General features: G+C 40.9%; 3 protein-coding genes across 3 annotated transcripts in view; all 3 read right to left on the bottom strand.

The window, feature by feature from the left end:
* Positions 1-76: 76 nt before the first annotated feature.
* coq3 (coenzyme Q3 methyltransferase) lies at positions 77-7,998 on the bottom strand. The gene is made up of 6 exons (XM_042490390.2): positions 7,705-7,998; positions 6,697-6,834; positions 4,187-4,286; positions 3,164-3,430; positions 2,229-2,388; positions 77-904 (listed from the first exon to the last, which is right to left on the bottom strand). Exons 1-6 carry the CDS (start codon positions 7,896-7,898, stop codon positions 756-758), a joined length of 1,008 nt encoding a protein of 335 aa, XP_042346324.1. The 5' UTR covers positions 7,899-7,998; the 3' UTR covers positions 77-755.
* Positions 7,999-8,526: 528 nt separating this feature from the next.
* Positions 8,527-18,360, bottom strand: pnisr (PNN-interacting serine/arginine-rich protein). The gene is made up of 12 exons (XM_042489886.2): positions 18,241-18,360; positions 17,589-17,695; positions 17,283-17,459; positions 16,631-16,866; positions 16,078-16,240; positions 14,006-14,187; positions 13,663-13,800; positions 13,466-13,565; positions 12,786-12,839; positions 12,212-12,406; positions 9,498-10,629; positions 8,527-8,898 (listed from the first exon to the last, which is right to left on the bottom strand). Exons 2-12 carry the CDS (start codon positions 17,674-17,676, stop codon positions 8,865-8,867), a joined length of 2,499 nt encoding a protein of 832 aa, XP_042345820.1. The 5' UTR covers positions 17,677-17,695; positions 18,241-18,360; the 3' UTR covers positions 8,527-8,864.
* Positions 18,361-21,812: 3,452 nt separating this feature from the next.
* Positions 21,813-26,380, bottom strand: part of usp45 (ubiquitin specific peptidase 45) — a 45,421-nt gene continuing 40,853 nt past the window's right edge. The window contains exon 18 of the mRNA XM_042489707.2: positions 21,813-25,671. Within this exon, the coding sequence (XP_042345641.1) occupies positions 25,541-25,671 (131 nt within the window). The 3' untranslated portion in view covers positions 21,813-25,540. The remainder of the gene's footprint in view (positions 25,672-26,380) is intronic.

A 26,380-nucleotide genomic window follows, 5' to 3' on the forward strand; every position in this document is an offset into this window, starting at 1 on the left:
TTGTACTTTCACTCCTCAGAAATGCAATAATTTCAATAGAGTATATGGCAAATCACAAAATATTTAACCAAAAATATTAAGTTGATTCAACAGTATATTCTGAAAATGATGCATGTGAACAGTATAAACGACCGATTTAGGGATGCACAATATTAGATTTTTTGCAGATATTAGACATGCTCATAAATAACAACTCATTTAGCAGATAACCAATATATTCACCTTTTTCCTATCTAATTATAGAGATCATAACATGCATACTCCTATCATGATGGCCCACCAGCAGATGGTGACATTAAATACAAAGCTTTTGAGTGTATTAATTATTCACTGTTCAAAATAAGACAAATACTTCAACTTGGGGTTGACATTTTGTACATGTTCACTTTGGCAATAAAAGCATGTGTCTGGTAATATCTGTTAAAACCGATGATGTGCCGATATTATCGTGCATCCCTACACTGAATGACACAATTAGAGGATGCACAGTTGCCTTGTGAAGCATATTAAACACCTAACGTTTCTTAAACTGTTTGTAACACTTCATAGTAAAGCAGCAGAAAACCTTCAGCATCATGCAATCTCACTTTGAGTGCAACTTGGCAACTACAGTACGTCTCTAATTCTGTGTCTCTTTCCTTTAATAACCTTAGTCGCATACGCTGCCTCACCGCTGGCCACGGGAAAGTTAGGACTCCACACATCTGAAAGTTTTTTTCTTTTCTATTTCCTGACTTGCTCTCCAGTCATTTGGCTCAGCTCTCGTCAGCCTGCTCTGTGTGGTGATCGTCTCTCACTTTGACAGCGTGGAGGGCGTAGTTGATGCTGGTGCTGTTGGTCCAGCTCCAGGCTCCTGATACGGGGTTGTACAGCATTCCTTGGACAGACTGCACTGAGAAACCATCTGATAGCAGATGAAAGGATGGGAGGGAGGTTAGAGGGCAAAGACAAAAACAACATGACAGCAACATAAAAGATAAACTTCTTTTTTTAATACCTATAACAGAACTCTGTGACCTGCAGCTAATAGTGATTTTTATGGCTGAAAACAACACTAACACCAGCCTCTGAAGTTTCTTAACATTAAAATAATGTGTATCAAGAAGTGTTTCAATGTACACAAATTTAGCTGTTAAGGTAGGAGGACAGTAATTGCTATAAACAGATATCTGCATATTTATGCAGAACCTGTAGGCAAGGACACAAGATTTTGGTTTCAGAGGTGCTCTGGCTTGTTTTTGTAGTCCAAGTAGCACTGACCAATCACATGTGAGCAGACTTTGGTTGCCTGCAGGTAAACAGACCATGTGGAGAGCAAAAGCAACCCACTGACCAAAAATACAATCTTGGAATCCACTAGCTATTATTGTATGCTGATTTTTATTAGCTTTTTTTTTCATTTGTATGCATTCATATGTAAATAGAGATTAACCAAAATATTGTCTGGACCTGTCTCAAGTAGCTAATCAAACTGTAAAAAATAAGCGGCACACGGGAGAGGAAGTCTGAGGCGTTATCATCATCAGACGATAGCCAATGGGTGCTGAGATTGAGAAGACAATGGAAATATAACATTATTCAACCTGCAATTAGAGGTGGGAACAGAACATCATGTCTGCCACTGTAAACGATGAAATGCACATCTTGGGAGCTCAGTTATACATTTATTTTGACCACAAAATTCATGCCACTCAGAATGAGCAAATCGCTGACTGGCAATTTCATTTTTTTTATTGAAGGAAAAAAGCAACAAGGTGTTTTTGTACTGTGTGCAGCAAACCGTTTTATTACTCCTGCAGTTACCAAAATGTAGATGGTTAAAGACAACCTCCTTTCATTTAAAATAAAAATGATTTTAAAAAGAGATAAATGACAAGATTATCTGTGGTCGAATCATCTCTGTTTGTTTAACCCACACTAAAAACAGAGTTCCCATTTTCAGCTCATCATGCTCAGCTCATCCAAACCTAAACACATAAAATAAAGTTAAATAAAGGTATTCTAGAACTGAAATTGCTTTACATGTGGAATTTGTATCTGCCAAACAGATTCTGTCATTTTCAGACCAGGCCTTGTTAACAGAATTAAGCCTCTTTCAGAATGAGCCAATCTCTGATCGAGGTGTTTATGTAATTCATAACCTCCGTATCTGTTGTTTATCATTAGCAAGGGAAGCTGTTTCATTCTGTGTTTGCTCTTTTCCCTGTATGGAAATTAGAGGGACTTACTGGACTCCAGGAGGCGCTCCAGCTCTTCAGGGCTGATGAATTTTTCCCAGTCGTGCGTCCCACTGGGAACGATGCGCAGCAGCTGCTCGGCTACAACAATACCCAGCGCGTATGACAGGTTGGTTTTATTAATAGTGGTGATGAAGAGTGAGCCGCCTGGCTGCACACAGAGAAAAGAAACAGTTAGTTCATTAAATATTTAACGTTTTTAACAGTAATATTGCTTCCAAAAACACATTTTACGACGAGATCACATTTCTACAGGTGCGGTACACAAGTGAGGTGCTACCTGAGTCATAAGAGTATTTATAGGGTGGATTACATGGATAGAGTCCAGTGCAAGAGACCAGAAAGTAACTGCCAAACCTTAAGAACCAACTAAGGTTAAGATTAACAATTTCAGCAGGAGGGGAGGACGAAGGAGAGTGGATGAGATAAAAAATGAAAGCGCAAGAGTGCAGTAAAATGAATCCAAACAATACAGACGCCCTTAAGGAAGATACATTTTAAAGGTTTTTTTTAGCAAAGGGGCCAGAAAAGAGAGATTTGGGCCAGAGAGAGAGAGAACGTGGAGGGCGTGCCTAAACCAAATTCAGAGGCATTAAGTGAAGATTAGGCTCTTTTTTCCCCTCTCCACTCCTCTGGCCCACTGACCTGGGAGATTATGATCATCTGCTCTCAGTATTGATGTACAGCTCTCGCTCAAGCTCGTCAAGGTTCAATGCAGCCCATACACATACAAACACATGCTCTCCTATTCCCAGTGAAACACAACAGATGCAAACACAACAAACATAACAAAATCACCATATGCACGTTAGCCTCCGCTCAGATGAACACACAGACACACACCTTTGGTGCAGAAATATCTGACATGAGCTAACAGCTGGAGGAAAACACACACACACATACACACACTACATCCCAGGACACACCTTCAGCACGTGGCCGCAGCAGAAGGCGAATGTTTCCAGGTCGGCCAGATGTTCCACCACCTCGGAAGCTACAACAGCATCAAATTGGCCCTCCCCCTGCTCCTCCTCTCCTCCCTCCTCTCCTGCTGAAAGCTCCTCCAGAGTGCAGGCGCAGTAGCTGACCCTGTTCCCAAGGTCCGGATCTTTGGATGTATGCAGCTGGGCTGTGCCGATGCTGTCTTCTACTGGATCTATACCCAAAACATTAGCTCCCAGGCGCCCCAGGGGCTTGTGAAGGACAAGAGGAAGACAGGATATAGATAAGATAATAAGAACAAGTGTGCTGTACAAAAACTGTCGCATTTGAGAGCAGGTTGTAAACAACAAAAGCAGTTGGATGATGAACGACAACGCCCCCTTCTGGACAACAGTAAAGACACAGGCCTGTGTGGTGAGCTGCACTTGCCCAGGGGCCGATCTCCATCCTCCCACAGCTGATCCCTTCTGATGTGAAGTGTTGAAGAGACAAGACACCCAGAGACTCAACCACAGTCGCAATCTTAACAGACACGTTTTGGGGTTTTGTGTCTGAATATGAGAGTGTGTGTGACAGAGCCAGAAACATCCAGGACCTGATTTTGTCTTTTCAAATCACACAATACAGCTGGTAAGTCCTCAGCTCAAATAAAGGCAGAGACAGACGCCCTGTCCTGGCTGCCCAACTATCAACACTAACAAACAGATAAACAACTGTAAATGATCGACTGTCCGCTCCACCAAACTGAGACCAGTCAGATCAAAAGGAAAGGAGAATTAGGGTGACGTTTAAATGTTTTTTGGCCACTGGTATGTATGTGAAAGGACTGGCACTATAATGCACTGAAAGCAGAATGTTGCACTACAGCAGACTGCTATCGGGAAAGCAATGTGACATGAAAGGTAGTAATTGAGACTGGGCAGACGATGTGCTGGGGGAGATATTTTTGTCTGCATGTCCTTATTTGCACTGGGTCTGCATCTTTCTCACAAAAGACAAACATTTACCTCTGTGAGCAGGCCTCCTCCGCAGCCCACATCCAATATCCTGAGCCCTCCGAGTGGTTTCCCAGGGTGACGTGTTCTGTGCACGTTCAGCAGATTATCCCTGAAAAGATAAAAGAAATTTCGCATCAGAGGATCAGCACCCGTTGTCCTCTTACAACACATACACATCAAGTTACAATAACAATCAAATTATAAATGTGAAGGACTGAGGGAAGATGTGTTTAACATCTGGAATCTTCATAATGCTGCTTCACATAAGGAGATATTCGGGAGTTTAGAGACCACGAGAATCTCTACATCCTGCTTACACCACCCACTGTCAGAGCCATCCCCATTTCACAGTGAGCTACAGTGTCTGCCAGCTAACAACCACAAATATCCTCTGGCTACAAATTCATCCCGACCTCGCTGCTGTGTTCCTTCCTCCCTACCTTCCCTGACTCACAGGCTTTCTGCCTCAGGCGTTAAACATGCAGAACAGGCCAAGATCTGGGTATGCACCGTCCTCATTACAGCTCTCCTGGGGTGCAAGGGCATTCGTGCAAACAGTGAAGGGAAGAGGATTAGGTGTTTGCAGACAACCACTTAACCGGCTCGCAACAACACCACAGCACAGAAAGACGCAGACAAAAGCTACTAAGCCACAGAGTGGGACGTCGAGCCGTGTCCATGTGAAGAACTATTATTAACTGGGAGAAAAAAATATTCCTGACATATAATATTAGTGTTAAACTGCAGATACAGATTTTATTGTTAACCTCTGCATGTCATTCTCTTTCATTTGAAATCAAATAAAAGTCAAAACAAAATTTCTAGGGGCAGGCGGCCCATATACAAAGGCCTATATCCTTGCTGCAGCGGCTGTGGGTTCGATTCCATCCTTGGCCCTTTGCTGCATGTTGTCCCCTCTTTCTCCCCCTTTCACGCTTAAACTGTCCTGTCAATTAAAGGCAAAAAGCCCAACAAATCATCTTGAGAAAAATAAAATAAAATTCTAATGGTGAACTAGACATATTGCAGTATTTTAAGATTGCTGTGAGTCAGGAAAACAAGTTTTCACAACAGACTCCGAATGTGAAAAATATTATAGCAAATAAGCCGAACTGATTTGCTAAATTTGTAGCAATGAAAAATGAAAAAATGTGGTCCGTCAGTGACAGCAAAACTTATTATCAGTGGCTTACGGAGGCTCCACTCCTGAATATTTTCTAAAAAGCCAAGAATCTATACTATTCCCTGTCATAATAAAGGACTTTGGCCTTTATTATGACAGGAATCCTGCACAGTAAAATGGAGAGAGAGAGAGGGGATGACATGCAGTAAAGGGCCATGGGATGGAGGGAAATCTCTCTCTCTCGATCCACTTCTATACTCTTTGTGTGGTGGCGGGCATATGAAATTGAGGAAGTATAATCTGTAGCTCAAGCAACAGTCCTAGAGCCAGCACAAATCCAAGCAGGGAGGTCTGTGTACAGTTTAGCTCAGGGCACGTTTAACATAGTTTGTTTATACATACTACCCACATTGTTATGATAAAAAAACTGGTGGAAAATCAGCAAAGTATTCCTCTAAAATTCATAAAATTCATTCAAACTCTTCTCGAGCATAATGTTTCAAAAAAAGGTTTGAAGATAAGTGGTGCATTTCCCCCCTTATGATTATTGTGCTATTGTTACATTGTATTGTCAGTTGCAATAGTCAATTGTGGTTTTATTTTACACCTTTCCAGCATTACAGTATAACTTCAGCTTGTTGTATTAGTAGTGAAACACTGAAGTTAAATGACAAATTTGCCTTTACGGATGTAGGATTGTAGTAAGTCGTTCTTTTGACTCTAACTGTACTTGAAACATATTCCATAAATAAAATGAAAGTATTCTTGATTGACTGTATCATAGTGAGATTATCAGAGTCTTAAAGGTGCAGCAGCAACAGTAGCAGCGGTGCGGCTGAGTCTCATTTAGACACACCCCGAGGGCAGACTCACATCAGGCAAATCAGCCACACTCAGACATATACTGGCACTGGATCTGTCACACTGTCACCATAAACACACATCATCATCATCATCATCATCACCACCAGGAGCACAGAGGGGGAAGGGGAGAGCAGCAACGGGCTCTTGGCTGGATGGGTAATGTAATGATTATTTTGCAGGGCCCCTACAGCAGATCTTATCAATCAAAACAGACGCAGCCAGCCCCAAAACATACACGTATGGAGCGTTGGGGCAGCTGAAACACTGTTTGCTGGAAATGTGCTGATGTTTGGAGGAATCCTGTCACTTCTAATTGATGTTACTTGAATGTATTTCCGATGTATTTTCTGCTCTCAAATACCACAACGCTGGATCTCCTCCAGGTTATGTTTTGACACAATTGCTTGACGCCTCTGCCAGTCATTTCCGTGTCGACTATGACATGGGCGTGACATTTTGGCATTTCAAAAATATGACTGTTGAAATGCGTATCATATTTAAAACACACACACACACACACACACACACACACCGTATAAAAGGCACCCTCAGGTCATTCATAGCATGAAGAGCTGCAAATTCTCCCTGTTCGTCCCACCACTTGCTGGCCAGTGACTGGAACCTCCTCACCTCATCAGGGTCCACTGTGGTTTGGGAGGCTGACCGAGTACTGTGGATGGTAAAAAAGAGAAAAACAAAGTGTTATTCAGGACTTTAATGTAACATGGGGTGAGTAATTGATGTATAAGCATTCATTTGGGGGGTGAAGTACTTTTTTTAATACAGGGAACAACAACAGTTGACACATACAACCTTGAAAACATTTTCTGGGAGCATGGATTTATAGGTCACTGCATCTAATCTGATGCTGCATCATCCAATTGGAGCTAAAATAATAGGTCAATTAGTCAATTAGTTGAAGGACATAAAAACCCAGCAAAAAAACTGTCAGAAATTCTGATGATCCATTATTCATTTTAGTGTCATACCAAGTTAAAATACATGCTTTTTTTAAACATCTGCAACATTTAGCTCCTCAAATGTGAGAATTGTCTCCATTTTATACCATTATTCCATGTTTGGGTATTGGTCTGTTGTTTGGATAACATAAAAACCTCATGAGGTCACCTTGGGAAGAAAAAAAAATGTTATGGCAGACATATATAAACTCTCGTAAATCTAAAAGTAATTAAATTTATCTAACCCATGAAAACGGCTGTTGCTTGTAGTCCTATCTACAATTTCTCTTATATCCAAACCCCTAATAAAATATTGGTTGCTTTGAGTAACATAACTGCAGCTTTAAATGAAACATATAAGCTAAAAGCTCATTTTTGTGTGATTTCAGTGGACCTTTACTTGATTCGGCAATTTCAGCCATTCATAAGGACGAAATTTTACCCTTTAACACTTAGTTGTAACCCATTTTCCACCAAAATATGGACATTTGAACTGTGACATGTGAACCTGTAAGTTCCTGTCACCAATGTGGTAACTTTGACTTCTTGACTGGCTGTGACACACGCGTGTGGGGCTGTACCTGACGTGACAGGCTGAGCTTTGCTGCTGGGTCTCCAAACAGGCGCTCCTCTGCAGCAATAGTGTCCGCTGTTTGCACACCGCAGTCCAGCTGAACCCGCTCCGTCCCGTCGCTCTGTGCACCACCCCGCAGACAGCGGCTGTCCTGCGGCTGTACAGCCCGAACATCAGGCGGCCAAACTTATTCGCGTACATGCTGTCATCACACAACTCTGTTGCTAGCTATGGCTAATTTGAGCACTGCACAAGCCAGTTTGACCGTCAGTGCGCATGTCTTATCTGCTCGGGCAGAAACAAGACACACTTTAGTTCCTACTGGTCAGAAACTTGATGTTGTTGTTGCCAGCGGGGAACAGGTAGATCAACAGCGGAGGAAATGTATTTAGCAATTTAATAGTGTAATAAATTATTAAAGATTTCAAAGTTAACGTAGTTACAGACTATGATTTAGATTAGTCATCTCTATTGCTGCTGGGTTTATGTAGGTTTCAGAAGCTTTTAGTATTCGTGCTCTGTGGTGAACTATGTCCCTCAAAGGTTTATAAGCACCCTTTGAGAGTTTGTTTCACTTTTATCAGGTTTGTGCAGTAAGGGTGATAAATCAGATGATAAATCTGCAATCAAGTGATTGGGTGGACATTTTCAGGTACATACTCCTAAAGTGTTTTTTTCATAACTATATGGCCCTTAGCTGAGTGAGGTACGAACCATTATTCATAGTTCTCTAAAGCATGTGATTGTGTATTGACTTAAAAATGTAACACTGAATCTCAAGAGGGGTTTATGTTGTTGACTGTCAAATAAAAGAGACAGTGAGACGACACAAGGAACAAACAGTTTTATTGGACACATACAATAATGTTTGGAGGAAAAAAAAAAAGTTAATCCTGTTATGGTTTAAAATGATACAGCTTGCACTTTTTAGTGTCCATAGAGTCTTATTAGGCTTTGCATAATGATACAAGTGAAAACTCCTACCATTCAAAAAGCCATGTTCTTCAGTCACACGTTTTTTTTTTTAAAAATAACAACATATGTACAAAGATGAAAGATGTATGAGCGGGGTTCACCTACACAACTGCCTCTATAATGAGACAAGCCTGTTCAACTCATGGAATTTAAAATGGTAAAGTGCACAGATCTGGAGGTCAGCTGTGCTCCTCAGCGTCTGCTACGACGGGAGGGCGATGTTGACCTGAAAAAGAGACATGGACATGACATTAATACTGCACCAATCACACTTACCCACGCAGACTAGAAAATATAAACATGCACATATAACCCACCCCTCCCACCAAACACACTGTACCCCCGAAGTACAACAAAATGTACATCATCTCCATAGAAACTAAAAGTCTGCAGAAAGGAGAAGCCCATGTAACCTAAAGTGCAGTTTAGGCAATAAATGTCTTTGGTTGGCATTACTAGGACTTGACTCTGGGCAGACAGATTTTACATCTAAACAAGGTGCTACGAAACAGACTACTGGACTCTACTAAGGCAACAGGGTGAAAACTGAGACTTTGCCTGACTCTTGTTAGAATTTCAGAAATTTGTATTTTAAAGATAAAACCATCATAAAGCATTAAAACTTTTTATTGCATCAAAATTGAATTTACAGAGTTAAGCAGATGTGACTGCAGTTGACAGTTCATTTTCATAACATTCAGTCAGAAATGTTCCTTTTTAAAGTGCAAATTGCAAGTAGATTAATTAAAATGACTCCAGAGAAATCACAATGACACATACAGTTAAGACATACAGTAGGAAAAAAAGGGAAAAAACGAATACTACCTTGATCGCGACTTAGACTTGTGTTTGCGGCTTGCCTTCTTACCAGACTTGTGAGATTTTTCCGTGGACCTTGAGCGACTACGTTTGGATTTTTTTGATTTCTTTTCCTTGCTAACTTCAGGGGAAGGGGATCTACTTGAGTCAGAGTCTGAGCGCTTCTTGCTAGCCTTGGCGGAGCCCTTCTTGCTGGCTTTGCTGTCCTGCCGCGAGTGCTTGTCACTCTGGGAGTCCGTGTACGAGTCGCTCTCTTTCCTCTTCTTCGATTTGCCGTTCTCCTCTGTGACTACAGAGCTTCCTTTTTCCTTTTCTCTCTCTCTCTCTTTCTCTTTAGTCTTTGGCTTTTCTTTCTTTTTATCCGACTCCTTCTCCCTATCTTTATCTTTATCCTTCTTTTTCTTGTCTTTCTCATGGCTGTGACTCCTTTCCCTCCTTCTCTCTCTGTCTTTGCTGGAGGCCTTCTGCTTGTGTTTGCTGCTACGACTGTGACTGCTGTCTCTGCCGTCCCGGCTCCTTTTCCTCTCCTTATCCCTTTCCTTCTCCTTTTCTCTTTCTCTGCTGCGACTGCGGCTGTCTCTGCCCCTTGCTCTGCCCCTGTCTCTCTCTCGGGATCTGGATCTACTCCTGCGGCTCCTGCGCTCCCTGGAATCACTGCGATCTTTCTTGTGGCGGCCGGATCTCTCTGCACTGCTCCTCCTCCTGTCCCTGCCCTTCTCACTACGATCACTGCGATGCCTGTGGGAGCTGTGACTGCGGCTGCGCCTGCGAGCCTTGTGAGAGGAGGAGCGGCTACGTCTCCTCTTCCGTCGTGGGGAGGAGGATCGCGATGAACTGCGGGAAGATGCAGAGGAAGACGAGGACGAGGAGGAGGTAGAACGGCGGCTGCTGTGGCTGGAGGTGGAGCGGGAGCTGCTGCTGTGGCCGTTGGCCGGGGAATCGCTGCTGCCTCGCCCTGATCGCTCCTTCCCTCTGCCCGAGTGCTTGCTTTCGCTACCCTCCTTCTCACTACGGGACCGACGCCTTTCTACTAAGGGCTCCGCCTCCCTCTCTTTTACTTCCTGTTTGTGTGGATTCTCTGGCTGGCCCTCATCATATTCCCCCTTTTCTCTGCTCAGTCTCTCCTTCACCATCTCCTCTGTGAAGACACACAACAAAGACTTATGTTAAGAATAAACAAGGGAACATCAGATTCTGTAGAGACTAGAAACACAACTTTCACACTGTAGCTGTAGTCTTCACTGATGTTCGATATGAAATCAAGTCAGCACGAACTTGAATCTTTCACTTCCTGGTGACACAATGAGCCTTTGCACCGATTTGATTATGTTTACACCTAAACTCCAGATATAATTATCAACATCTTTCTTTGTTGTTGGATTACTACTTCCAATTTAATGGATACAGAAAAAGCAAATTAAGTAGCAGTAGCAATAGTAGTTACAAAAAATATGCAAATAAGTTTTTAAAATTTTTTAAAAGTGTTTATTTTGGTTGGTTGTCAACTCTTAAGAATCACTTAAGAATCTGGTTTTTCAGTCTGAATAGATATAATTTAAAGGCAGAGGTGGACAGAAGTTGCCTCTTTTATTGTGGTAATCAACGAGTAACGTGATATCATATCTGTTTAAAGAAAAACAAAGCCGAAATGAGAAACTGGACAATGGTGTGCCATCAGTGGATGGACATTCAGTTGGTCAAATAGCTACTCTATTTTAGCCAGCCCGCGCTCCCAACCGGATCAGCAAATTTTCTCTAGCAGTTTACATAGATTAAGCCCAGTCTGCAGTAAATCCGGGGACTGGGTTTTGCGCTGGCTGAATAACAAGTTGCTATAGCCGCTATTGTGAGGTGTGTCTCCGTTTATAGCACCTCTCACAGAGCAAGGCAACAAAGTGCTTGACTAGGATAAAAATAATGCCATAAAAACAGTTATTAGTTTAGTTACCACTTTTCTGTGCAGTATATGATGCTGCTGAATACAGAAATATAGACTGATGTATGATGTGCATTGTTTTTGGAATTACATCATATCATATACAGTCTCTACAAGTGTATGATTTTGTCCCAAGGTCTAGTGTTAAAAAGTAAACACAGATCACAATTTTCTTAACATTGCATGACTATACTTGTAGATTCATAGAACCAGGGTTCCTACAGCTTAAGGCAGGTAGGATTTAAAACTTTTTAATACTTTTTTAATGCCACTTGGAATGAAATTTAAGACAAATTTTACAGAAGCCAATACTGTAGGGGAACAAAACATGTACTGACATTAATTTGTTATGGTTAGGGGGAATTGTATTTTATTTTTCAAATTGTAACATAAAACATGACTTTTTGGTGATGTTAATGCAAGAGGCATTTGGTAAAATATTATTTTTAAGTCACCCATTATTTTGATCTTTTTGGAAGCAATGACAGAAAAAGGATTAATAAAAATCCAATCTTGATTGTCTAAGCATTTTAAGACATTTAATGTCAATTAAGGCCTTATTTTTAGATTGATGGATTCAATGCCTTGTAGGGATCAGTGGGAGCGCTGAATACTTAAAAACTGCAATGCGTATTGAATCGACACTTCAGTATTGTGATAGTATCAAATCCAGAGACACGCATATTATCAAAGCTCTAATGTTGAAACATTCTGAGGCATTAGAGTCAAGCAGTGTAGTGTGTTTCTAGTCTAAACTTGCAAAGACACAAGCATAATGTCTGACCTCTTGAAAGCAGAGCCTCTTGTGTTTGTTTTTCTAGTAGCTGCTGCATCTCCCGCTCTTTGCGGCGGAAGGCGTCCTGCTTCTCTCGGATGCGGTGGCGCAACTCCTCCTCATCGGTGTCGGAGGATTCGGACCCTCGCACGCTGCGTTCATCCTCGTCCTCACTCTCGTCTGACCCATAGTCACCAAGCCCACCTGCCACAACAGAGCCCCCCGGTTGTTGAGTGTTGGTAAGGATTAAGACATATTCTCACAATCAGGTTTCACTTTTTAAAGCCCTTAATCCCGACCCAAGGTCCCAGTGAAAGGCACTTAATCCTATGAAACATCGATAAACCCCTTTAAAAACAAACTAATACATATAGCCCTACCAGAAATACTTTGTATTCAAGAGCATGCTTCTATCATCGAGGTGCAAAATCTAAACCCAAATCAATTACTCAGATTCCACGTCTATTGAAATCAAACTTTAAAATATGTATGTGTTGTTCCAACAGCTTTTCCCATGTTCCTACTAACACCCCATGAGTACTTTCCTTCCCTCCCCCCCAGTGACAGAAAAAGGGATACTCACTGAGACCAGTCAGAGAAGCCAGTGCACTTGACTGTGCCAGCTGTTTTGCAGGAGCTTTGATTCACATCAACAACAGGAACAACATGTTAAAACACATACTGCCATTTTCTCAAAGGCAAGAGAGTCGCTAGAGAGGGGGGGTCACAGATAAAGCACTTTTCACAAGAGCTGTCATTGGTAACAAGAGAAAAGAAATAAATAAAAAGAAAACAAAAAAAATGGAGAAAAAAGAGAGGATTAACAAACAAAATTTTGTCACACAATCCAAGTCAAACAGTCGGACAGGAGGGAAAGAACCAATCTGTACTAATGCACAGTCGCTTCAATGGAGTCAGTCACTTGTATCTAAAGCTGGATGCTGGTCAGATTCAATGCTGAGAATTATTCACTCAACTCTTTCAGCAGGACCTTCAGTACCATGTACCAGAAGAGCAGGTTTTCAAATACTGTTTGTGAAAGCATTGCTCTGCTCTCTCTCCTCCTGATGCATTAGCAGAGAATGGTTGGAAATGTATACCATGTTTGCCGCTCAATCACCCTTGTTTACAGGGTATATTTGAGTTTCATTAAAAGAGATTATTATGCACATAATTATGCATTATGAATACTCTTCAGATCTTAGCACAATGTCTGGGTGACAAGCATAGATGATGCATAAACTTGAAAAGACAAGAGCAGACCTCGAGTGGCTTTCCGGTGAGCCTCTCTGGCCACATGCCGGATCTCTTCATTGGTGACCTCAAGCAAGATCTCCGTCAGAAGTGTTTTTGTGATTATCATCTAATTTAAGGGAGAAAAACATCCATTATTTTCAATAAATCTTCTTAAAAAGTAGTCAATTCAATAAATATGCAGAAAAGACCATGGTTAAACTGACCAGCTGGAACTCCTTTTCTTCCTCTGTCATTTCAGGTTCACTGTCCTCTGCAGGAGGCGATGGGCTCCGACCAGAATATTCTTTTTTTAAGACCTTTCCCTCATCGTCATTATCATCATTACCCTCATCATCACTGTCCTGATGGAAACATAAGCAAAGATTCAATCAAGCAGCAAAGCGTGCCTCATTTGTAAAGGTAAAAGGTGCTAAAGTCCTGCTACGTGCGCCACAGAAAACAGTTCGCGACCCTGGAAGTTCTTTCATCACTAATACAACATAAAATGTGTAAACTGCTTTTCAAAAGGAAGCATTTTGCTGTCAAGGCCAGAAATGACTTGCTTACAAATTTACTCTTGCGGGGCACACGTGGCCCATCCCCTTCCTCGTCTGCCTCGTGCTCTTTGCCATCGTCTTTTGCACGCTCCTTCTCCATTCGCTCTCGCTCCAGCTTCTTCTGCTTCTCTCTGTCCATTTTTTCAAGGCCCTCTCGGATCCACGCCGGTAGTGTGCGTCTTTTTACTGCATCTGAAAATGACATACGAGGTCAAAGTAAATTATACACATACTGCCATGTCGTTAGCTTCCATATAGCCCTTTTGAATCTTTACGCGCTTGCAAATACATTTTTTACCATGTTGACAGTTTACTGAGCTGAACTTGGATTTTTGTTAAAGAGAAAATCACATATTGCGTGCAGTCAGTGTTGATAATAAATGTAGTCAATGGAAGCAATTTCCTCAGCATGTGCTCTATTGACAGAGAAATATTTATTTCATCTGCAAAAGTTGTTTTTCTTCCTGCATGCAGCAATTATATTTGACCTGAAAGTGACATAGTCAGGAGGCAAGAAACAACTACAGCCTGTCTCCACTTGTCAAGGGTGTTCCCTAGATGCTGCCCAAAAACAGACCTTCTTTGTTCTCTTCTCTTGTATTTTAAACTAGCCAAGAAGTGAATATGGCATCCCAAAAAGATGTTACGAGGATGTTCCGGCAGAGGATACATCTTACAATATTTTGGCTGTCTTGAGCCAGAGTATACAACCAAAGTGCAGGCTGAAGCTGCCAAGCAAGAGGATATGGTCAGCCAGCAGGGAGCCTCCAGAAACTGAGCTGCCCAGCACAAACAGGTACTGGTGGGCGGTGTCTTTGCTGAAAACGCCTTCCATTGCCAAAAGACACCAAATATCACTCTGCTGCAATTAATTTCAGTGTGGGCAGCCGACCCCAAGAGAGCCCACAATGCATCTTGGTACATGTAGGCACAGACTACTACATTTACCATCAACACTGATTAGAAATCCACAGAAAAGATAGGGAATTTTCCCCATAACACTCAATTTAATATTGAGTGTTATATTGAAAGCATAGCTGTGCAAACGCAAAAACACACACACACACACACACACACACACACACACACACACAGAAAGAGTCTAAACAAGACAGAAAAAAAGGTTTAAAAAAAAAAAAAAAAAGCATTTGAAAACTTTCTGAAAATTCCTGTGCAGCATCACCAAAATGCCTTGTATCCATTCAAGGGCTCATGGAAATCCAAACACTACAATTTTTGCAAAAATATGTGAAGGATAATACCTAATGTGGTGTTGATTATTAGGAATTAATGGACGACGGGAAGCCAAAAGCCATTCATTCCTAAGAATGGTCAGCATCATTCATTGGGCATTATGTCACTTATACCATGGCCACATGTCAAAGAAAAATCTTAAGGACCATTCATTTATAAATCATGCATTATGCAATCCAAATTGAAAGTTTTTCACATGGTTTTCTCTAATAACACTTTAGGGGTTGACTAATACCTAGAAAAGTCATTACCATCCCATAAGGTCCTAATGCAATGAAATTGCATTTTATTACTCCAGTAAATAGGATGAACCTTACATACAAGTTGGTAACAGGTCAATGAAGCCTTTAGCTCAGCTATGAGTCAGAAAGTAAGTCTTCAAAGTCAGTAACACTGCATGCAGCAGCCAATATTATTTGACAGTTTAACAGCAAGACTATCTAGCTGTTTAACGTCACTGTCCCCAAATCAATATCAAGATTTTCAAAAACTATTGATAGGCCATGATGTTGTTGGTTGTAGCTTGTAGTAGCAACTGACTAGCAAATGCGATGTAATCACTTATGTGATGCAAAGCATCAGTAATAATGAGAATAAAAAATAGTACTTAATAATAGTAATAGTAATTAATATTTCTGTAAGTCTAGTCTGGCATTGCTTGCTGCATTATTTTACTTTGTTATAACATTAAAAGCATTGTTTTAAGTAAAGAGAAGTCCCCCTCTTTGAGAAAAACACACAAACTGCTGTTCATTCATGCAACACAAGGCGCCTTCAGGCAGATAATCTGAATATGCTGGCTGATAATTGAGAGAAAAACACACTCACCTAGCGTTGCTGGGGCCTCTTGTTTGACAGGGAGCTGGATAGGGGATCTGGGCCGGTCTCTGAAGCCGGGTGGTCTGGTATCTCGTCTGTTCTGAGGAGGACCCTGCCAGTATGGGGAGTGGAAGCTTGCGGGTGTCGGAGCAAAGGATGAGGCTGCCCCATGCTGTGGAGAGACAGTACAAACTTAAAATTAAAGGTAGCTAAAGTACAGAAGGTCCTCTGTTAACTGCCACCAAGTGGCATGCACTGAGTGTGGGGGTCGTTGTTGTGTGTCCCCAGATTAAGTTAGTTGACATTCATCCATCACTCCTGACTAGGCTAGAATGTCTGTTTGGTTTAAAAAAGAAAATAAAAGAACTAATAAATAATACCAAACCATGCTGGATCCTCAACAAGCCAACACTTTCCTCTGCACCGCATCAAGAAAGCAATGACTGATACACCTAGATGCTGGGACCCGGCACAGTTTCTATGGATTGCTCCTTCTTGTGTTACTTGGTTGTCACACTAAAACCCAAACGCTTCAACAGTTTCTACTGTAACATCTGCATACCTGATAATCAAACTGGTTCATGGCCATGGGGGCCATGGCGTAGCTGTCGGGCTGTGCCCCATACCCATGGCTGTTCTGGGGGTAAACCCCGTGGTGGGCCTCAGAGTTGAACTCCACGCTGTCCTGGCTGTTGCTGTCCTCACTGGGGTTCACCACATCCATCGGTCCTGACCCCGGAGGGATCCAGGCCTGGTCAGGGGGTGGAGGAGGAGGGGGTTGGCCATGCATTCCCCATTCTATCAGTGACAACACAATTAATAAACAACCAAAGCACAGTGAACATATAGGCGTCACTGCAAAAGAAATTTCTTCTTAACAACTGACTCAAGAGGGAGTTGGTATCATAATGTTTATCTGAAGAATAAGAATGAAGGAAGGGTTTGTCATTTTATACTTTACTTTGTAAAATAAATACATAAATGAATAAATAAACAGATAATAATAGGCTTATAATTGAGAAAAAATAATCAATGAACAGCTAAGATGCAGGTGTTTCTTTATTTATTTTAAAGAAGCCTAGTGTGGACTCTGCAGCTGTATAGTCTAGGATAACAAAAGTACTGAATCGGGACTCAGTATCGGCACATACTCAATATTAAATGACTGGGACTGGGGGCAAAAAAATGTTAGGGACATCCCTAGAAAAATGTACCTGGCTGCCACATTCTGCCAAATGCTGGGTCACCCTGGAAGGCACCATGGTTGCCCTGCCCAATTGGTTCAATGCCTGGGATGTCCTGGCCATTGGGCTGAAGGTTCTGCTGCTCTGCTCCTGTTGACTCCTTCTGGGCTATCCATGCTTGTGCCAGAGCAGCCCAGTCCACTTGACCTGCACACAGCCAGATACACACGCCCACTGAAGGTTGTTTCAGGTCTGGTGAACTCAAATTATCGAGGTTATTTGTGAAGTGGAACATTTCTTTGAAGAAAAATGATTTTATGTGCATCCCTCACTCACCTGGATCTTGATGGTGCTGGAAAGACTGCATCCACTGCTGCTGGCTCAGAGGCCACTGCGGCCAGGGCTGCCCCCCCTGGTCCCACATCTCTCCTCTGGATTCACACCTGAAATATCCAGGCAGACTACATTTAGATATGATTTGGACCATCGGCATCTCATTTGCTGACATGACGAGAGCTGCTGCAGTTTATGTGCTTTAACATGACACTTGAGTCTCCTCTACTGGCCAGAAAACAGCGGGCGTTAGCATCGATTTAAGTGCTAACGTTACATCTAGCTGACCGGCTAGCTCTATCTAGCGACTTCTGTTAGCTGGGATCCATCTCCCCTGTTTACAGTGTTAAGAAACGCTATGTAGTAAGGGGTGCGGTGTCAGCACTGACGCATGATACTGAAATAAACCAGGGGCCGGTGAATACCAAACTCTAACGCTGCCTGTGCTCGTGCATTTGTTAGCTAGGGGAGCTCAACCAAGCTAACGGGAGCTAACATTAGCGAAGCTACAACTGAAGGCTAACAGACACTAGTACTGTTATCTTACCGGGTAAAAAAAAATGTACCTGTACATTTAAATTAAACCCCACAGTGGAGGACAAGTGTGAACGAAACTTATATCAGCGTTGTGCTTTTATAGTAACACATTCCCCACCTTTTCCAGACAGTTTCTCTCCGGCGCTGCGGCTCCGAATCAAAATGGCTGAACAACTGAACAGCTCGGAGGAAGTGTGAGGATCTGCTGCTGCCTTCAGAGGCGGTCGGGAATATTACAACTTGGGCTTTTCTTCGATTTATTTATTTATTTATTATGTTTGCTTTATTTATTTTGAATGTTGTATTATTATTATTATTGTTATTATTATATTATTATTATTATTATTATTATTATTATTATTATTATTATTATTATTATTATTATTATTATTATTATTATGTAACGCTTTTTGACTTTTATAACAGATGTGTGATTAGTTAGAAATTTATTAGCTGAAAAAGCGAAGATGAACATCTAATGTAGTGACTGTACGAAGGGTGCCTTTGAGTCTACAATATTGAGACCTGATACGTGTTTACAAAACAAATTATTTTTTTCTTATTCCTAATGTAGTTTCCATTTTTAAATGTGGGTCCAGTGAATCATTTAGTTTAACCATCAGTTGCACACACGTGGGCAGTTTTTAGCACCTTACCAGCAAGTTTTTTTTACTTCTTTCTATAATTTCTTCATTCCGTAGGAAGAGCTTACGAGCAGCACGTAAAGGCAGCATGAATGATGCTGGAGTGTATGAAAGTCACTCAGGTGATTGTTGTAATTTAACCTGAAAATGATGTCTACTTATAACTCTTTGATATAAAACATTAAAGACTAAACTAATAACTAAACTACTTCACACACACACACAAACAAACACAGAGACCTACATACATGAACACGAAGGATGAGTCGATCATCAGAAAGCAACAAGTGTAGGCGAATAAATCCCTCAACTCCACAACAGGTCTGAATTATTATTCATGTCGACTTGTGAGATGGAGGGATTACCTGGTTAATGCAAATGCTACAAACACTCTTAACTGTCATACAGAACGTGTTAATACATTCTGCGGGTTTGAGATAAGTTTAAATAGACTGACAGATAATACAAGTACACATAGATTTATGTGTACATGGAGAAGGAGAACCACAATTACCGCTAAGAAACATAACAAAAGACCACAAAGATATGCAAAACAACCACCAAGAGACATAGAATAAAGAAACGACCAAATTCCCCCCAAAACCTCACACAATGACCAAAAAGTCACACAAAACAACCAAAAATACATAAAACAACCTCAGAGAGAAACCAAATGACCAAACAAGACACAAAAAACAACCAAATAAAATTACCCCAGACAGACATGAAATTGCCCCAAGGTGACACAAAACAAACATAAAGAGACTCAAAATCATAAAAGAAAGAAACATTACAACTACAAAGAGATGCAAAACAACAACAAAGAGGCAAAATCACCACAAAGTGTGAGTGCCAAGGGGCCCATTGTCTCATAATCCGCCCATGCCTATCAGAGAACCACTGGTTTGACATGAAGGACAGGTAGAGGTGGATCCCAAATTGGGCATCCAGCCAGGTGGATGTTACACTTTGGTGCATGCCAAACAGTCGACATGCACTGAAGTCAAGCAAGGGTCAGATTAACCCACTACAGGGAACAGTGGGGCCAAAATGAGCTGTGGACCTTTAACTGGGCCCAAAGGGTTTCCCAAGTCATGTTAACATTAAGTATAATATCAGTAGTGGAAGTAACTAAAAACTTAAACTGCATTACATGTTTTTGCTGTCTGTGGTTACTTGTTATTTGTAGAACCTGATTTTAAAAACAACACATGATCAGATTGTCAAATGTGCTTCGTTATACATTTAACTTCCCTAGTGTATAAAGTAGGTCAAATTAGCTCCATTTAAACCAGCTACATTATGAAATGAGCATAATAATCCCAAAAAATCTAGGACACCGCTTGCCTTTAAAAATGTAAGTAATTATAACTAATAGTCTTACTTTACTTTATATGTAATAGTTTACTTAAAATTGAGCTAGTTTAACTTAAATTTTCAAGTTGTTGCAACTTAAAAATGACAATTTTAATAAAGAAATCTTTCCAAGTTTTAGCAACTTGAGTAAATCAAGTTAGTTGTGCTACAATATATCTGTATTCTGCTGTTTGCAAACTAGTCAGGCATGTTTCTTATTTCCTAAACGTGTCAAGAAAACAGAACTCGCAGATCTCCTAACATCATCATTGGCTAAATCCTCTGTCATGATCAAGTTAGCTCAGACTAACTTGGTTTACTGGAGCTGCTAACACTTATAAAATGACAAGGTGATTTCACTTGCCATTTTTATGTTGCAACAACTTCACAGAATTAGGTAAATATGGCTACATTTTGAGGAAACTTAACAAATAAGAATGAAGTAAACATAAATTAGGAATAATAGTTAGATTTACTTTACTTTTATTTTTCTTTTCAAGGCAATTATTGAAAGTAAGATCAACTTGTCAGATTTTACAGTGTATATTTTGGCCCCCAGAGAAAACATTAGTCACAAAAGTAGCGGTCATTTCAGTTTATATTGTGCTTCAATTCAACTGGTAGATGATAGCAAAGAAACTGCAGCCTTGGGGTTTTCAGGGCCCACGAGGCTCTGGGTTGTGTGGCAGTTGTTCACTATGCCCAGTTGGTAATTTAGCACATGCTGGTATTTCAAAAAGCACAAATGCGTCTAAATCAGTAGAGGGCAGCATACTCAAAGCATATGGCAAAATAAAGCCAAAACTGCGTTATGTCCAGTTGCTCTGTAGCTTTTGGTGTCACCATTTCCCTAAAACGTGTATATTTAACACATACTCTAATTTAGGAAAGGGTTATGTGCTGGTGTTGTTCAGTACTCTGTCATGGGCTGTGTTAGTGTTAACAAATAGTGGTGATGTATATGCAGTGTGAGGAGCAGAGCCTGAGGCGCGTGCAGACGCTTGCGTGAGAAAATGTGTTGCAGGGTGTGCATGGTGTGGTGTCAGCTTAGGAGAGACTGCCAGTGACAATGGCGTGCTTGGTGAGAGCAGTAAAATGTAACCTGCACTGCTGGTAGATAGGTAGACAGTAATGAGCATTCCAGCATTAGTTTCTTACAACTGTCTCACGCAGGGGGAGGGTGCCTTTCATTAAGTGAGATTAAATCACATCTAATGCCTCAGCAGCATGTCCCCGAGCCAAAAGCCCCCCATCCTCCTCCTGCTTTAAAAATAGACAAATGCATTTCAGAAAAGATTTGCTCTTTTTGTTGGTGGCGGCTTGACAACCTGTTTTAACGTTCCAGCAGCATGACTCGGGTGTCACAGCGTGTGGGAACAAGAGGACGTGCAAGCCGATGTTTTTGGACATTGCCCTTTTCCTGATTCCACACCCACCTCCTCTTCACCAGCTCGCGACATGTTCTGAAGCAGTGCTGCTTTGCACCCGTCAGGGCTGATCACAGGCGAGGATGGGGTGAGTATGGCACCACGGGATCCACGGCGACAGCTGAGAGCGATGGTGGACAACATCTCGCTGAGAGTAAAAACAGGATGACATCAAGTCCAAAGCAGAAACAGCAAAACCTTCCTTCTTTGTGTTCTCTCTTCACAAGGGGGGTAGACGGAGTGAAAACGATGAGTGCGGAATATTCAGTTCATAAATTAGATTTATTTTGATACAGGATGTAGGTATACTCATTCCAAATTTTTTTTCATTTCATAAAGGATATTCATTGTTTTTCTGGAAACAAAATGCTGTCTTGAGATAAAACCCTGCACACCTGAAGCACCATGATTTTGTATTGTCTCTAGTATGTACAGTTACATATATTCCTTATTATTTTTGCTTACAGTAACTTGCTTACTGTACATAAATATGCCACACATATTCCTCTCTGCATATGTTTTTCCTCTCACCACGCACAGGTTTCTGAAACCCGAAGCACAGGCACTGAATTTGTCCTTGTTTCAAAAAGAAAATAATAAACCTCTAGATTCTGATGCACAAATTCAAACATTTCCTTTCTATTGTTTTGGCAAATGTCCAAGAAACGAGAAAAAGGTTTTCATCTAAAATATTTTCATAGAAAAAGATGGACAGCTCATTTGACAGATATTTCAAGAATAGGCAATACATTCATTAGAACATTAACCCATGCACTTTACAGCAAAGATGTTTTTTTTTTTCTAGTTAGGCTTTTTAAAGCCTTTGAGTTTGTTTCTTTTTTTGTTATAGTTCAACCTTAATGATAGCATAGATAAAAAGCCAGTCTGTCACAGCACTGACTCTTTGTTGAATATCTTAATGGGTTTGTGAGTGTACCTACACAGTTACAGTAGAGCTGGAATATAATGAAGGCAGACAAGGTGCTTTGTTGGTCTGATAAACATTGAGTGCGTTTGTTTGTGCAACGACACTCGAGAGCCACGCTGACGACCTTGAAAGAACAAATGTCAAAGGAACTGTATGTAGTAAACTTCTCGTGGGTTTGGTTTTTGATTTTCTGCTCTGACTTGCAGTTGCAAAACTTGTCTTTGGCTGTCACTGATAGTCTTACATTGATACATTCGGATGTAAAAAAAAAATCAATACTGTAAAACAATCCTTTCACAGGAGGCTGTAAAATAATTGTGCTGTTCTTTAAAGGTGCTTTGTGTAACAATTTAAACCAGTACCTTAATATATAACGACTTTAAGCCATCAAAGCTTGTTTATTATTATTATCATAAATAAATGGGGCAAAAGCTTACTAGAAACTATTTTACGCCACTGGTTAGAGCTGAGCAATATATTGATATTATATCAATATCATGCAGGGTTTCCCACACATTATCACATATTTCCCACACATTTGTGGCAGTCTATCACGATTAAGACAACTGCCATCACGTATTGATCACTATCATTAGGAGTGCTACTGAAATAAATATATACATCTTGATTTTTTCATTTCACCACACTCTCAGAGCACAGAGCGTACTCTGGACACAGATGGAGCAGCAGAATGTCAGACGCAGTGAAAGTAAAACTTGACAGTTAATTGTGCTAGCTTCTTGGCAGCTGCATCAGCCTGACTGTTTTAACAGATCAACTATATACCCCCACAACCAAAACTCCTTGAGCTGCTGCTTATGAAAAAAGAAACCATGATGAGTTCCACCTGCACTGTGCTCACGGACCCACAAAAACGTGTAGGAAACACTGTTGTGATATTAGCTAGGTATCATCTCAGATTTTGAATATCATAATATCATAAGTTTTGTGATATCCTGGTTTTAAAGGCTGCATTACGGTAAAGTTATGTAATTTTCTGAACTTACCAGACTGTTCTATTACTTTCCTTTACCCATTTCCACACTATATCCACATTACTGATGATTATTTAACAAAAATCTCACTGGGTAAATATTTTGCAAAAGCAAGAACAGTCAGTCCTGCAATATTGCAGCAATATCCACATCAAGGTATTTGGTCAACAAATATCGTGAAATTTTATCTTTTCCATATTGTCCAGCTCTACCATTGGTACTGTATTAGTAGTGCTTGAGTTTCTTAAATGTACGCCCTTGTTTTCCATAGACTCTGTCATGAATGATATCGCTCATGTGTGATTCTCTTCATTGAAAAGAACAAACATGTCTGAAATCATTTCTGTCTTGGCATTTCTTACCATATATATCATCTGTCATCACCAGAAAAAAATGACTGAGAAGCTGACCTGTTTAAACAATACTAGTTATAATACCAACTCAAATTTAACCTGGCAATGGTTTACTGGTGTGAAAATGATACACATAGCACCTTAAATCTACATTCTCCTGTCTCTCACTCGCTCATTCACTCATACGTGTGTATGTGCACATGCACATACACTTGACATCAACTAGTCAGTGCTGAGTGCAGTTTAGCATGCGATAAGTCTGCTTGTCTCCTGTTAGTTACTGTAGAAAACTCCATGCACTTAACATCTCAGGCACGTGTTCGTGACAGAGATTGACGGTGAACACTGAGCAGCTCAGGTTCTGTAACATTTTTTTCTCCTGACCTCTATTTAAAGGGTAGGGTTTTTGAAACAAGAGTGAAAATCTGAAAATAATAACTTGTATTTAATATACCTCAGACCAGTGGTTCTCAAACAGGAGTTCTCGGACCCCCAGGGGTCCTTGAGTAAGTTCCAGGGGGTTGGTGTTTTATTTTAGCCACTTAATTGACTATAGACGTTAGCCCTATGTAAGTAAGAGTGATTACCGGTCAAGTTTCACTTTCTCATGTTTTTTTTTTTTTCTGCACAACTATAGTTGATAACCAAAAAAATCCTGGTCTTAATCATTTGCGACCAAAATCTTTTCAGCTGGAGGTCCCTGAAGCAAAATCTTATCAAGTGGGAGCCTACGACTGAATGTGTTTTCAGTTTAGGGTTTCTTGACATGAAAAATGTTAGAAAAGGGAGGTGTGGATCTGACTTAGAGACTGTAATAACGTGCCACAAACAGCCTGTCACTCATGTGGCCCTGCCCTTAATTATGTGTGACTTTGGGCCTTAACAGCATGTAGAGTTATAAAAAAATTCACTCCTTGTACAGTTGTCATGGAAGTTATAATAAGCTAAGAGACGGCACCTGTTTTTTTTGTACCAGGGTGTAAACATGTTAAGTTCTGCTGTAAAGTTGGGCATTTTAACATGGGGGTCTATGAGGATTCACTCTGCTTTAAAGCCAATCTCAAGTGGACATTTGATGAACTGCAGCTTTTAGCACTTCGGAACTGTCTTGGTTGAGAACCACTGTCTGTGTTTAAAGACGGACAACTTGTCTCCTCTTCCTCCCACTGTACAAAAATGAAGCCAAAATATCCGGCTTCAGTCACTGCTATCTTGTAATGACGACAGCATTTGGAGCCAGAGTCTGTGCAGTAGCCAGTTCCTGCTGTGCGACCAATCGCAAGCAGTGCCATGGATCGAGAGAAAATTGATTGGCACAAACATCATCGTCGTCATTCATGACATCAAAACCCCCTTTTATAGCATCAAATAAATAATTCCAATGAAATTTATTAGAAAAACGAACACTTGAGTTTTTACTTTAGCCCATGTCCTATTTGCTAACACATAGAGGGCAGGTTTATGACCTTTACTGCAGCCATTTTGGCTTCACTTTTGGGGAGAGTCTATAATCTAAAAAAATTCAGAGATGCCGATTTTAATTGAGAATATGTTTGCAAATGACTCAATTGCCATTCAATTCATGTAAGATGTGAGTTCTCAGTGAAGTCTTTCCCTTTTCTTCCCTCCACCTACTCACAGATACAGTATGAAAAGTAGTACAGGCATGTAACAAAAACAATACAAAGCAAACACAGAAATCTCTGCTCGCCACTTTACAGCATTTCCTCGTAGAAGAGCAAGTATGCCTGAGAGTTGAGTACCCTTGACTCTGGTACCGTCTGAACGGTGGTATCACTGATGTACACCCACTGGCCCTGGAGGCTGCTGCTGGCATCCCTTGCACCTAAAACACACACACACACACACACACACTGTAAATTTTTAGGGGCACAGAGAATTATTCATTATTTGAGAAATAAGCAGTCGTTTAGTGCTGTATTTGTCTCATGCTGGGGATAAAAAAATGACTTAAGTACAGTGCGGGTAAACACAGATATGTGAAGGAGCTGTAAATAATACTTTTCAACGAAGATGATGGACTGAGCAAAACCAGCATAAAACACGCTTCTCAATATCACAAGGCGACCAAAACTCGTTCTCTCCATCAAACAGCACTCAAGCTGAGACCATCATAGCTAAATGCTGCAGCCAATGTAGAGTGCTTTAAACTGAGATTCCTCTACTGGCTGCTGTATTCTGGCACCAAGAGAATCACCACAACAACAACAAAACCATGACACACTGTTTTCAGTTGCTTTGTGTTTTTTCATGTACACTGTATCCTGCTAGCTGGGGTGTGTGTGCCTGCTAGTTCGCTGTGTGTCTGAATGTCTTGCTGCCTTGTCGTCACGAACGAATCATTCTCATAATTGCTTCAACAGTCATAATGACTGCGGTTACATGGACACGAATAAGCCGCTGATCAGGCTTATCCTGGTTATGATCATATTCAGGATAAGGCGTTTACATGAGCACAGAGAAATCGGGTTGTTCACATTCTGCTTATACACCCCAGTTTCTTAAAGAGTGCTGTTTACACGCTCAAACACATA

The sequence above is a fragment of the Plectropomus leopardus genome, chromosome 11 (assembly GCF_026936395.1).
Source record: "Plectropomus leopardus strain MGB_pleo_1.0 chromosome 11, ASM2693639v1, whole genome shotgun sequence".
In the NCBI taxonomy this organism is placed as follows: Eukaryota; Metazoa; Chordata; class Actinopteri; order Perciformes; family Serranidae; genus Plectropomus; species Plectropomus leopardus.

Excerpts from the sequence above, each read along its gene's own strand:
- coq3 (XM_042490390.2), bottom strand. The coding sequence starts at position 7,898 with ATGTACGCGAATAAGTTTGGCCGCCTGATGTTCGGGCTGTACAGCCGC. Across the intron at positions 2,389-3,163 it reads GCTGCGGCCACGTGCTGAAG|CCAGGCGGCTCACTCTTCAT; the intron begins GTGTGTCCTGGG and ends CTCTGTGTGCAG. Across the intron at positions 905-2,228 it reads GGAGCGCCTCCTGGAGTCCA|ATGGTTTCTCAGTGCAGTCT; the intron begins GTAAGTCCCTCT and ends ATCTGCTATCAG.
- pnisr (XM_042489886.2), bottom strand. The coding sequence starts at position 17,676 with ATGTGGGACCAGGGGGGGCAGCCCTGGCCGCAGTGGCCTCTGAGCCAG. Across the intron at positions 13,566-13,662 it reads AAGAAAAGGAGTTCCAGCTG|ATGATAATCACAAAAACACT; the intron begins GTCAGTTTAACC and ends CCCTTAAATTAG. Across the intron at positions 12,407-12,785 it reads GGCTTCTCTGACTGGTCTCA|GTGGGCTTGGTGACTATGGG; the intron begins GTGAGTATCCCT and ends CTGTTGTGGCAG.